Source organism: Acanthopagrus latus, chromosome 2 (assembly GCF_904848185.1).
Source record: "Acanthopagrus latus isolate v.2019 chromosome 2, fAcaLat1.1, whole genome shotgun sequence".
Classification (NCBI taxonomy): domain Eukaryota; kingdom Metazoa; phylum Chordata; class Actinopteri; order Spariformes; family Sparidae; genus Acanthopagrus; species Acanthopagrus latus.
In genome coordinates, this window is record NC_051040.1 from 18,128,597 (window position 1) to 18,143,066 (window position 14,470).

At 42.0% G+C, this 14,470-nt stretch overlaps 1 protein-coding gene across 1 annotated transcript; it reads left to right on the forward strand.

The window, feature by feature from the left end:
• The first annotated feature begins 2,813 nt into the window (after positions 1–2,813).
• naalad2 (N-acetylated alpha-linked acidic dipeptidase 2) lies at positions 2,814–14,461 on the forward strand. The gene is made up of 20 exons (XM_037124967.1): positions 2,814–3,088; positions 3,481–3,592; positions 4,976–5,162; positions 6,692–6,793; positions 6,957–7,082; positions 7,241–7,321; positions 7,424–7,529; positions 7,608–7,701; positions 8,005–8,100; positions 8,756–8,841; positions 9,052–9,171; positions 9,775–9,857; positions 9,945–10,008; positions 10,125–10,192; positions 10,324–10,415; positions 11,228–11,318; positions 11,854–12,118; positions 12,220–12,301; positions 13,493–13,585; positions 13,820–14,461. Exons 1-20 carry the CDS (start codon positions 3,007–3,009, stop codon positions 14,007–14,009), a joined length of 2,220 nt encoding a protein of 739 aa, XP_036980862.1. The 5' UTR covers positions 2,814–3,006; the 3' UTR covers positions 14,010–14,461.
• The last annotated feature ends 9 nt before the right edge of the window (positions 14,462–14,470 follow it).

The window sequence follows — 14,470 nt, forward strand, 5'->3', positions numbered from 1 at the left end:
TCAGGACTGTCCCAGTCCTGCTCCACATACTTTATGTATTTAAGATGTTTGATGCTATACAGTACTTTTGTTTTATAAGCTGTGACTGTAAGATGTAGGTAGGCCAAGGTGTATTGTTTTGGGGAAAAATTACCAGTTACTCTAATCACTGAGGAACATATATGAGATTAGCCATCTAATTGGAAGCTCATTGAGATATGAGCAGACTGGCTGTGAGTGTTCATACAAACGGGCTTCATTTATGAATAAGATGTGGTAAAAATGTATTCATAGACTAATTTTTCATTGGCATTTCTGAAATGCTTTTGAATATAGATATTAATATTTCAAGGTGTATCATGATATCACCCAGCCCTATTCAGACGTACACTTGTCAACAGTATGATTTGATGATTACCCACAATCCTTTTAAGTTATCAAATCCAGCATTTTTTTTTTTAACCAACCTCCCCCTTAAAACCAAAAGCAGCCGGTTTAATTAAAGTCATTTCCCCAGATAAGCAACGTGTTGAGGATGAGGCAGAGCTGTGGTCTGTGTCCTCCCTGCATTCCTGAGGGCAGAGAGTGTCCTCCCTGCTTCACGCTCCAACCCTCCGTATGAAAGGACCGTCCACGCCACACAGCTGCTCACAGGATCCACGAGGGGTCAAGCACGACCAAGGCCGCATGTCTCATAGTGTGGGAAAACACGCCTCTCTATAGCTCTATATGATACCCAGCAGTGCTGTAACTTAAATCTATCCTGAGCTGAAACTCAAACTGAAAATGAACTGAAGCGAGCTTTAATAACCTGACTCAGCACACCTATTGTAACTGAAGTTAGTTAGTAGAAGTTGTGTTGGAAGCTTTGGTGACTGACGGTGTGTATGTCAACTAAATTATGACTTGTGACTACATTTTAAAACACAAAGTAAAAGTTATGAACCACTTTGTCAGATGTTCGACAGAATTTTTAATAGTAAGGCAGATGTCAAACTCAGTATCAGCTGAAATGACCTTCCATACATTCACAACGAGTCTAGTTAAATTCTTTGTATATATATTGAAACTTTCTGCTGCGAGTGAAAGTTGAGATTCTTGCTACATACGTTTTAAGTCTAGCAATATTTAAGTACCAGGTAAACATATCGACTATTAAGTCAAGTCAAGCAAATGATATTTATATATCTATGTATATATCATAGAGTTTAACAAGCTGTCCTTAGACCCTCGATTCAAATAAGGAAAAACTCCATGAAACAAGCCTTTAACAGGAAGCAAATATAAGAAACCTCGGGACAGATTAACAGAGGAAGGATTCCTCTCACAGGGCAGACAGTTTGCAGGATATCACAAAATTATGATGACAAAAAATACTGTTATATGCGGACTGTAAAACATTGGTGAAGAAAGTGGATCCTCAAGCGTCTCCAGATAGGTAGAACCACATGACCTCATTTAGAGACCTGGAGAGAGGACAAGCCACACAAATGACAAAAAAGGCAAGCACAGCCTTTAGACAGAGAGAGAGAGAGTGAGAGAGAGAGAAACAAACTGCTTGGGGGGAAATCCAGAACCAAACATCACCAACAGCCAACAAAGAGAGAGAGAGAGAGAGAGAGAGAGAGAGAGAGAGAGAGAGAGAGACGGTCCAGCAAAGGGAAGCCTGGGTGAAAATAGAAGAGAGGGAGGAGCAAATGAGGGAGATAGAGAAAGAGACCACACAGCTTGGCTGATTGTGGGAGAGAAAATGCAGTGGTTATCGGAAAGTTGGAAGTTTGTTTGTTCATTTCTCTGGTAGGAGAGTGGTCACAGGCTCAAGGCCCGAGGTGTCAAATAATTAGCACAAAAGGAAAGTTAAGGCATTAAGATGAGTTTTTAGCTAAAAAAGAATAAAGAGAAAGGACAGAAAAGGTTCTGCCGTCATCTGAGTGTTGGGGAAATGACAAGATATACAGATGAGAAATTAGTTAAAGGATAACCATGCAGTTAAAGGTGGCAACCTGTCGAATTCCTACTCAAATAAAAACGGGGGTCAACATAACATTCAAATAAGCTCTGACTGCTGCTAGCTGCTGTTAGCTAATTAGTTAGCTGTGCAACTAACGGCCTAGCACGGGGGCTTTAGACCAAGACCTGCAGGGGCTAGGTGGTTAGCATGCTCCAGTAGATATCAACATAATACACAAACAGCATAACTGTTTTTTTTTTTCTTCAAATACTGTTGATTGTTTTCGTTGTTTCTTAATGTTTTAACTTAAAATTCTTACATATTGCACCTTTGAAGTGTGAAAAGAGCCTCCAGAAGAGCTTCACTGCTCTCTGATATCAATTCTCTGAGTGTCTGAAAGTCATGTTTAGTTTCAAAATATCCCCTTATTTGGCATTTGGATGATGGTGGTCCAAACTCTTCCATATGCTCTGCTCATTTCTAAAGCCATACATCAAATGAGTCCCATCATCCTCATCACAACACCGTGTATGGACGCATCTGTATATTGTTTTGTTTTTCCTTCATTTTGTCTGTAAATAAGATTGAATCACCATCACACATAATTTTAGTTACTGTGGAATCAGTTGTCCACATGAGCTCAGTACCTGCTGATCCCGTCTCCAACTTAAAAACACTTTGGGGGAAATTGTCCTCAGACTGGGTTCTTGGCCGTCCAGCCTCTTGGTTGGGCAATAATGAGTCAGCATTGGAGCGACCAAGGTGCACAGAGCACAATCATCAGTCTCCTGGCCAAACATAGCACTAATGACCAGCTCTGTCATTGTGAACCCCTCCAACTTTTCACTCACTGGCTCTTTCTTTGCCACTGACAGTCACCCGGTCCCCCTCTCCCCCCCTTCTCTCTCCCCCTCTCTCTCTTTGTCTCACTCTAACTCGCTCTGCCATGCCTCCACAGTGCACTACTTAAACAAATTACACTCTATCTCTATCTCTGCGAGCGAGCAAGCAAGCGTGCTCTGCAGAGTCAGACGTGTCGGTGTGACTGGAAGCCTCTGGGACGTACCGCTTTGAAAATGAGAAAGGAGAGCAGGTTACTCAAGTGGATCTATTGGATCGTGGTCGTGACGGCTTTGTTCCTGCTGGGCTTCGCCATAGGTAAGATAAGATAAAGCAATGATCCACAAGTGAATATTCTGTTAATGTTGAATCCTGAAAGTGTGTTGTTGTTGTATGTGTGTGAGCTCTAGTTTGTCACCACTCTGACACATTTCACGCCTGTCTGCCCACAGCAGGTTAACACATACCGTCCACAACCACAACTCCATTTAAACAGGATCTCTAACATAATAGGAATCCTTTATTAGGATCCAAAACAACTGGGCAGTTCTGCAAAAAAATACGTAGTATTGCCCTGCAGCTTTGTCCCGCTTGTAATATGTTTTTTGGGAGACGTCAGTTCAATCACATCATGAAGTCGTGCAGTGGCAACAGACTTCTTGAAATCACATTATTATTGTTGAGCCTACTTTGCTGTGTTTTTGTCATAGGATGGTTTGCAAAGCGCACACACCCAAACACCGAAAACAACAGCGCTTCCCGCAGGTATCTGAGGGAGTTTCTGGATGAAATGCAGCCAAACAACATCAGGGAACATCTCAGGTAAGAATCCAGTCGACTCACTAAACCTGTCCTGCTCGTCAGTCCAAGGGGTTCAAAGCAAAATGATGTGATAAAAACAGTGTTACTCACTCAAAGGGGGCTCAGCAGGGAAGGGAAAAACTACTTCAAAACTCAAAGGAGACTATCTTGGAAAGGAAGAAATTTCATAACCAAACTTTTTTATTTGCACAACAGCTCAATTCTTGATATCATGTTTCTACAGTATAACTAACCTCAATCAACCTCAGCCTCAAACCTAACAGCACGCCAGTGTGTGAGTCTTTCCACGGTCATGCTGTGCAGCCAGACATTGTTCTTCGAATAACAGCAGACATGCCAAAGTCTGCAAAGATACCAAATATATATATATATATATATATATATATATATATATATATATATATATATATATATATATATATATATATATATATATATATATATATATATATATATAAAACCTCAACTGTCACTGTATTCATTTAACAGCTTCAGTGAAGAGTGGGAACACACGGAAACGCAATATAAGCATAAATACATGCTTCCGTTGGATGCTACAGTATTAGACTCACATTGCGTTCTAAATCACATACTTTTCCAGTATGTACTATTGCATGCAGTATGCATACAGTTATTTAGACATACTACATTGCCACAAAATTGTGCCTTGAACTTTCAAACTGCAGCTGATACATCGACTGCAGTCCTTTGTGCCAAAAAAGAATGTGATGTGGAATGCAGCGAGTGAGCGGCCATCTGTCTGTCTGCGCTCTCTGGGTGCCTCAGTTGATGTGACTTAGCTTCCACTGCTCAGCTAATTGTTGGTTAGAAAAATGACTTGTTGATGATGGCTAAACTCCATTTGGCTGCATCAGTTTCGGGGTTCTGGCGTCACGTTGCCACAGCTGAGGACACATAAATAGAACAGAGCCATTGTTGATGTTATTAGTAACACTTGTGCTTTTTCTACTTTGACAAGTCAGATAATCTGCTGCAGGTCTTTTAGCTGAACAGATTGTTCAAGTGAAGTCAGTCATTAAGAAATGACAGCCCTGCATGCATCTACTGTTATTGTCATTTTTGGTGGGTAGATCTCGAATATCTCAAAGAAATAAAATGCAGAAAGAGAGACATAACGACTTTCGCTTGTAACTTATGTTGTTTACGTCATCGATCACCTGTATCAAACGGAACTATGTACAAAGCAGAGCAGACAAACTGGGAGGAATGATGTGAATGTAATTCTCACAAACTCGCTGTTTATGTCTGATAAAGTCAATGACAATACATTGCTATGTTTGTATTAGTGTGTCTGCCTGAAGCCTTTTTCACTCTGTAAGTGGCCGTTTGCAGCGTCACTGACAATTAACGTCCTCTCTGCAGGAAATTTACACAACTCCCCCACCTGGCCGGTACAGAGCAGAACCTGAGATATGCAGAGCAGATCAGGGACGAGTGGCTGGAGTTTGGACTGGACTCAGTGGAGATGGTGCCCTATGACGTCCTGCTGTCCTATCCCAACAAGTCACAGCCAAATTACATTTCCATAGTTGATCAGCTTGGCAACGAGGTACAATAAATGCGCACAGGAGACATGATCGCTTGTTTGTCAAAGGCACACATACTGAAAAGGATCAACTAAAGCTAAATATTCCTTGTCCACACTTAATGTCAACCTCTCCGTAAAAAGCATGTGTTGCTTCAACGTCTGTACTTTGGTCTGGTGCAATACTATCATTACTGTTTGCTCCCATCTATTATAGCATTAGGGTGGCAGTCATACCCTGTGGAGTCTATCACACAGCTACCAGTTATATTATTTTAAGACCATTTCACTCCTGTGCCTTGTGTTCACAGTGAGATAACACATTTTGCTGTGTGCCTCTTTTGATGTTCTGAAAACTTGAACATTCTCCATTCTGTATGCTCACACCCCCAGTGGCAAAATATTCAAGGGATTGTGTTTTTCTCATGGACGTGAACAATAACACCGATTCAGCCCAAACCCCTGAGTACTCCTAGGTCTGTCTGGGGAGATAACAAAGTTTCAGTGTGCACATGGAGATCACAAACACAGCCTGCAGCTCTCCACTTTTCAGCTGTTAGTCCTCTCCGCAATACCGCAACACAGCACATTCAAGTCCAAGGTCCCTTTATAACCTTGCTATGAGATAAAACTGTCCATGTCTCTTATTAGTGACGCCAGCAAGAGACAACAGACCAGGGTTCACCGCGTTGCACTGCATTGAAGAACGTAATCCCAATTTTAACATTTAAGTCAATTGAGTAATACATTTCAGCTGAGAGCCATTCACTGAACAGCACACTGATCCCGAGGTGATGGCTTACAACACGCGACGATCAGGTCAGACTGGTCAGGAGATACTGAAAGTCTATTCTGAAGCTGCCAGTGGAACAGGATCTACGAATAGTTCAGCAAAGTCATTTTAGGGCCTCTGATCACTCGCCGTGTGATTTCTTACTTGCAGTAGGGGAGGAAGAATTCAGGGACAATACTATGTCAGATCAGTGAAAGTATGAACGCGTGAACAGGGAAATGTTTTTCAAAGTATCACTGCTAAAAGTGCTCAATGCAGAAAAAACTGGCCCCTGTGACCATCTGATCATTTAAAGGTACACTCTGTATCTGCAGGGACCCTACACTCTGCCACCTCAGATATGTCGTAACAGCGGGAGGTCGTAACAACCAGGTTACACCGCTGTGTCTGTCTTTTTTTTCTGCTCTTTACTTGTTGTGGATACATAAAGAGCTTCAGGTTTGTGTGCCTGTTTGACCGAGGGCGGGCTGAGCTACACACACACACACACACACACACAAGCAGCAGACCGGATGAAACGTGCACTTCAGCTGCTTCTAGGCATAATCTGCAGGGTTGTGCAGAGGTGAGAGCTGACTGACTGCTTCGTTCTCGCCACCACCACTCCCTCTCTTCATTCACTGTCCAGCTCACTCGACCACCACTGCTCTCTCTCTCACCCTCGGATATAACAGAGTAAAATAAAGAGGATGCATAAGAGGCTCCTCTCATCAGCGTTTCTCTTTATTTCGTCGGACCTCTTCTCATTTTTGTTTCACAGGTTTTTAACTCGTCCCTGGCTGAGCCAGTTCCAGAGGGTTATGAAGATAGTGCTAACATTGTACCTCCATACAGTGCCTTCTCTGCTAAAGGACAACCTGAGGTACACACATGCACACAAACACACAAATAACCTCACACTGACAGGAAGAAAATTATGTTTTAACACCTTTACACCGCAGCAGTAAAAGTCTCACCCCCATCGTCACCTAACTGATAGAACAAGCACCTGAGTGATTGTCTCCTCTTTATGTCTTGCTCTCCAGGGGGATCTGGTGTACGTGAACTATGGTCGTACAGAAGACTTTTTCCAGTTAGAGAGGGAGATGGGCATCAATGTTACTGGGAAGATTGTCATTGTTAGATATGGGAAAATATTCAGAGGCAATAAGGTAAGAAATCTCTTACATCATAACCCCACATGCTCACTGAATATTAGAATGTAACTGTAACCGTTTTGTGAGATTAATTCATCGCACTGTGGCATTTCAGACTATTCAAAATTCAAAATGTGTCCCACTGCCCTCTCACACTCTGTCTGGCTCAACAGGTGAAGAACGCCATGTTAGCCGGAGCGAAGGGGATCATTATGTTCTCAGACCCAGCAGATTACTGGGCTGCTGGAGTCAAGGTACTACTGGTGGTATTTTACTAGCATCTAAGAGTATTTTTGTGTTCACTTGTGTCAAGTCTGTAAAACACAATTTGTGTGTGTGTGTGTGTGTGTGTGCAGCCCTACCCTGCTGGCTGGAACCTGCCCGGTGGAGGAGCCCAGAGAGGAAATGTTCTCAACCTAAACGGAGCTGGAGACCCACTGACACCTGGGTATCCCGCTAAAGGTGCTTGTGCACAGAGCCTGTATGAGTGTCTACATGTGTGTGAGTTTATCTAATGTAGGGCTGTCTCCTGTTTTGCAGACTATACCTACAGATTCAGCCTTGAGGATGGGGTGGGGCTTCCTAAGATTCCTGTGCACCCAATTGGTTTCCATGATGCAATTCACCTGCTGAAGTAAAGGTTTTTCATTTTACAATTCGATGTATTGACCCTTTGCAACCCTAGATGGCACTAGAGAAACAGTCTGGTGATTACCAAAGTTATTCCAATTCGACCTGTGTAGAACATGGATGTAATCAACGGCAATCTACCATATAGTTGATGAGATATTTTGGTCTGGACTGCCGCCCCTAAACCTGCATGATAATAATCTTGAAGTCAGGGCAAGAAGCTAAAATTTTCATTTGGCTCCAGAAATTGCATGGGCAGCTGGTTTCTGTTGTTTATGAAAAGTGTTAAATATCTATCATTCAACAGGAACATGGGAGGACAGATTCCACCCAACAACTGGAAAGGAGCTCTGAATGTCTCCTACAGGATTGGGCCAGGCTTTACAGATGACTTCAAGAGCCAGTAAGTTCTTCCATCCACTTCACCCTATAATAACATGATCCCCCCCCCAATCCTCCTCCACTGTGAAACTGTTTTTCTCTCTAATCTCTCTTCTCCTGCGTCCCTGCAGTCTCCACTCTGTGTGTGAAGCGTTTGAATTGTTTCTCCCTTTTTGTTGCTCTTTTTTTCTCACTCGGCTTTAATGATGGTGGCAAGTAGCCAGCTGAAGGACAATGGAGGCCCTTGTGTCTCCTCTGTGTGAGAGACATACGTTCACATACAAACGCCACAAAAGCATGTAGTATGTAGCCATTTGCAGCAACAGAAATTGGGTCTTTTTGTGCTTTCGAACAGTCATTCCCAGAGCAACATCCCCCATCACAACAAGTAGAAACGATGTATTCTGTTATAAGGGACTTTAGCAAACATTTAACAGGGTTTGATCTCTTCTCTCTGTCTGTCTGTTCTCTCTTCTCTTTCATTTTTTTCTGTTTGTATGTGATTTGTATGTGATTGCCATTGCCGCCATTGTTTTGTTACTCTTATAACCCATTCCTCCCTTTTTCTCTCACACGTTTGTAATTTCCGGTTTAGCATAGCTCTATTGATCTGTCTCTCCTCTGTCTCTCTTCCCTCCCTGTGTGTTATCACCACTCCCTTAACCTGACTGTCTCAGGAAGGTGCGTATGAACATCAACACTGACAACAAAGTTACCAGGATCTACAACGTTATTGGCAGGATTAGAGGAGCTCTGGAGCCAGGTACAATGTATTATCATGCTCTAATCTTTCATCAAGCTTTTAGCAGCGTTTTACACACAAGGAACACATGCGAGTAACACACGAATACTGATGTACTAATGTAAACAGGTTAGGATAGGGTTATAAAATGATCTGAATTCATTTTGGTCAGAAAAACAAAGCTGCAGCTGCTTCACTCTGTTTCTAAAGCTGCGTGTTTGGTGTGTGTAGACAGGTACGTGATTCTGGGAGGGCATCGGGACGCCTGGGTGTTTGGAGGAATTGATCCCATGTCTGGTGCTGCAGTGGTCCACGAAACTGTCAGGAGCGCTGGCAGGCTACTCAGTAAAGGTGCGTCTCTGCAAGTGTGTGAGTGAGTAAATAACAGTGTCCATAGTAAGTTAACACTATTTTTTTCATATTTATTCACCTACTTGTACATATTCTGTTTTATTTTCATAACCTTGTTAATTTTTGAAGACCTGAATATATAAAGTCGCCCACACCTTTGCCAACATGAAGACAGTATTCTTGTTTTCCCTATCATGAAAGGGAATTTTGTTTCTTTTCTTTCACATTTTATTTAAGTTTTGCGATTGAATTTGTTTTATTCTATATATTAATATATTTCACATTTCGAGAACAATGTCTGAATATCCTTTGAAAGGGCAGACCTGCACTTTTATGCTGGGATATGATTAGATCAGTCGGTAGAGCGGGAGTCCCATGTACAGAGGAGTCCCGGCCTGGGGCCCTTTGCTGCGTGTCACTCCCCCTCTCTCTCTCTCTCTCTCTCTCTCTCTCAACCTATTTCCTGTCACGGCTTTAGCTGTTCTGTCAATAAGGCCAAAAAAATATACTTTAAAAGAAAAATGACAATAAAAGCATTTATGACAATTTCTCATGAACAAAAAGTAGTTATCCTGACTCCACTCTTTTGTCCTGCGTCTGTAGGTTGGAGGCCCAGGAGGACTATAGTATTTGCCAGCTGGGATGCAGAAGAGTTTGGACTGCTGGGATCTACTGAATGGGCAGAGGTATACATATACTAACCCATACACCCTCATAGACATGTCCACACACACACACACACACACACACTGACACTTTACCCTTCTCAACAGGATAATGCCAAGCTGCTGCAGGAGAGAGCTGTGGCCTACATCAATGCCGACTCTGCCATTGAGGGTGAGTGTGTTTCTGGGCAGCTCAATATTCTTATTGAATTCAAGACAACGTTGAGACTGAGTTTGTTTTGTTACGGCTCATGTGTGCGAGTGTGATTGTATATCTTTTGAGTCCAGGCATGTACACACTGAGGGTTGACTGCACTCCGTCTCTACACACGTTGGTGTACGACCTCACCAAGCAGGTGAGCAGTAATGGAGCGGTCCATCTGAAAAAGAGCTGAGTAAATTCATCTTGTCCATCATGCTCACTCTTATGCTTTAATCCTGTCTCTCCCTCCCTGGTTTTCTCTCTGTCTTGCCTCTACGTATGTAGATAACCAGTCCAGAAGAAGGAGAGGAGGGAGTTTCTCTGTATGAGAGCTGGCACAAGAGGGACAACTGGACGAATGACCGTGATGCACCCAGGTGCAAAACCTCACAATCAGATGCTTGTTTGGTTTTAGAGCCAGGGTTTACACACACATGAAATAACATCACAACGCCAATGAAATACACAGGGTTCAAGAGAAACAAAACCTCAGCAGCCACAATAGCAATACTGCAATCAGAGGTTAGTAGAGGGCAAAACAACAGGATGAATTAATAAGTCTAAGTGACAGCTGTGGCTTACCAGTTCTGTAATACAACCGTTCAATCAAACACAAAATACAAAGCTGCATAAAGACCAGTGGAAAACCTCTATAATCTTTGTGTCTATCTTGAGTTTAAAACACAAGAAAAAGTTCCAATGAAAGACTTTTTGGTCAGTCTTGGTCAGCTAACCAAACAAATGATCGATAAATTAAAGATACAACCTTTCTGAAATGAAAGGACTGGATCTTTGTTCAAATATCAACTCAACTGCCCGTATATATTATCCCAAATGTTCCCAGTGTTAATACCCACAGAAATATAAGTTAAACTAGGCACCACATTTGGTTGCCTGTCACTATACCTTCCATGGCAGCATGAGAAACACTGTAGATGATGCTTCACAAAGTGTGGAAGGAAGGTGAATGAAACTTCAAAACATCTGTGTAAAATGTCTGCCTGGGTCACCTCATAGATTTCCATTGGTAATGGTGGTTGTCTGACAATGATGAAAACAAATGATCCCAAGCTACACCAACATCTTTAGTTGTCATTGTTTTGATTAAGAGATATTTAGCAGCTTAAATTACATGCTGTGCATTTTATTAAACAAAACTCAGTCTGTCCTTCACTCTTTTGTCCTCTAGGATCAGTAAACTGGGGTCAGGCAGTGATTTTGAAGCCTATTTTATCCGTTTGGGTATTGCTGCCGGCAGAGCGAGATACACCAAGAACAAGGTGAGAAACGCTGCACTTATGGATGTGTCTGTAAAAACATAATTCATTATTCATTCTCTGATATTAAGGTTGACTACTCGATGTGCTTAGTTGCATCTTTTTGTGCTGTGTCCGTGCTCCAGACATGAAATGGTGCCAGAATCAGTGTTTGCTCCTGTAAACCACAGACATGTTGACACCTGACATTGCTTTATTTTTACCTGACGCTATGCTCATGGTCTGGTTAGGTTTAGGCACACAAAAAAAAAAAACTTTGTTTGAGGTCGGAAAATATCTATTTATGGCTTAAACTCCCAGTTTCGCCTGAAAAATATATTGATTGCTTGGTATTGTCAGCAAAAATAGTGCTCTTTAAGTGGTTTTATTCTGTCGCTTGGCAGCCAACTGGCCTAGGTGACTTGTGTAATCTGAAGGTAATATGACTGATATTGTAGAAATACTGCTATGTATATGCAGGCATTCATAGACTCAGTGTAATTCATTGAAATACCCTTTGTGTGTGTGTGTGTGTGTGTGTGTGTGTGTGCTCATTCAGAAAACAGAGCGGTACAGCAGTTATCCAGTCTATCACAGTGTGTATGAAACTTTCGAGATAGTGGAGAAGTTCTACGACCCCACCTTCAAGAGGCTTCAGGCAGTGGCCCAGGTGAGAGGTGGGCTCATCTTCCTATTGGCTGATTCCCAGCTCCTCCCTCTTGACGCCGACCAATACGCAGACTCACTCAGGAAATATGCACACAGCATCACACAGCTGGCGCAGTCCCACCCAGAGGAGATGAAGATGTATGAGGTGTCGTTTGGTGAGTTGGTTGTGGTCGTTGAGGGCTTCATGTGCTGCCACAATGTTGACTTTTCCAACAATGTCTCTGCTTTTTTTTTCACCCCCCGTTTTTCATTTTAGATTCTTTGTTTTCTGCTGTGGAGAACTTCACGGTAGCAGCGAGGGACTTCCATGAGCGCCTGCAGACTCTCAACAGAGCAGAGTGCGTTTAAAATTTCATACATTTCAGATGTCCAAACAAATGCTGAAAATATACAGTGCTGGTGTGCATGCTCTTTTTTTGTAGATGGTTTGAAATGGACACATACGATCTAATGCAACAGCTTGTCTACTTTTTCGAAACTTCTCCTTTTTCGTTTATCACTAAGGTAGTTAAAGGTGGTGTTACATCAAATTGGGAGGAAGGAAATGGTTCATCATTTTTTGTCCTCCCTATTTACCTAAATGAGTTGGAAAGAATATCAGGAACCCCTCTGAATAAAATGCAGTATTTTATTTTATGTATTTGTTTTATTTTAATGCACATTAATAAAGAGTGCTGCAAATGTGTCATGTTACCCAAGAGGGTACCTAACAAAGCCACTCAGTGTACACTACCTCAAACTTTTGGGATCACCCAAGAAATATCACGTTTTCCATGAAAACCAAGTTTGAATTTATTTAATGTGTGGTCAGAAAACAGAATCAAGACACTGACATTGTCCTTTAGACATTGCTTTTCTCAAAGACATTTGTAGTAATCAAAGCCTTGCAGACCACTAGCACTGTACTTGGCCTCTTGTCCTCTTGCGTAGGTGTGCACCAGGGCCTCTGCTTTGCTCTCTTCTCTGGTTCGAGCTAGTTTGTACTGTTCTCTGAAGGTCATATGAGATATTCAGGTACTTGGCAATTTTTCACATGAAATAGCCTTCACTTCTTATAAAAATAATAAACTGACGAGTTTCAGAAGAATGACTAAGGCCCATGAATGCTGATGCTTCAGATACTCAGAGTCTAAATATTTGTAATGCTCCTTTAATCAGCAGTCAACAGTTTTAAGCTGTGCTCACATGATTGCAAGAGCGTTTTCTAATGATCAGTTAGCCCATTTAACACAATAAACTTGGATTAGCGTACACAATTGTGATGGTTGCTGAAAATGGTTCTCTGTGTACTCATAGTCTTTTACCACCTAGGTAATGTTTAGACTGTTTTCAATGTGATTTTAATAGAATTTCTTTTAAAAAAATAAGGACATTTCTAAGTGATCCCAAACTTTTGAGCGGTTGTGTATGTTCTGTAGGGTCAAGGGTGAGTAAAACACAATTCACGTGTGTGTGTGTGTGTGTGTGTGTGTGTGTGTGTGTGTGTGTGTGTGTGTGTGTGTGTGTGTGTGTGTGCGTGTGTGTGTCAGTCCTCTGCAGGTGCGTGTCATGAACGATCAGCTCATGTATCTGGAGAGAGCCTTCATTGACCCCCTGGGTCTACCTGGCAGACCCTTCTACAGGTCAGTTAGTCACACACACTCAGTCACATGTTCCCAGCGGTTTAAATGCTTTTACAGTCGAAAATCATTTTCTACCTGCATGTCAACACAGGCTAGAAGTGCTGGATAATAGATTTCTCCCTTTAATCCAAACCCATTTTGAGCTTGTTTTTAAAGAAAACACACAAAGATATATAATCTGTAGTATCTCCAGCGCATTCCTAAATTTAACACTCCCTCTCTCCCCTGTTTCAGGCATGTGATTTTCGCGCCCAGCAGCCATAATAAATACGCAGGGATGTCTTTCCCAGGGATCTATGATGCATTGTTTGACATCGAGAACTCAGCTAACCCGCAGAAGGCCTGGGAGGAAGTCAAGCGTCAAATCAGCATTGCAGCATTCACCGTTCATGCTGCAGCTATGACCCTGACACCACCTGCATGAAGCAAACAGTTTATATCCGTGTGATTGAGCCATCTATTGACAGATATAACACCAGGAAGTGAAGAGAAGGGATACGTTATCTGCAAGAAGCACAGAAATGGACGAGCCCTGTTTAATGGATCAGCCATGGTCAGGGGAATGTCCAGAACTCAGTGACACTGTGAATCACATGAACTGCCTTTTTGCTCTTCTGTGTTTTGTTATGTTGCACCAGTAAAGAAATAATTTATGCATTTTCTTATTTGAGCTTTTGGTCACAGGGGAGTCAAATGAAATGAATCCATCTGAGCTTTCAAGTAATGTGACAGATGTGGCAATTATTAACATACATGTTGATACTTTTTAATAAATTACTGTCTTCAAATTCCTTATAAACACTTATAAACACATCAAAAAACAATTTTCTCAGTTTGACCAACAGTAACATTAACTTGACTAAGACATGAAAATGAGCTGACTGT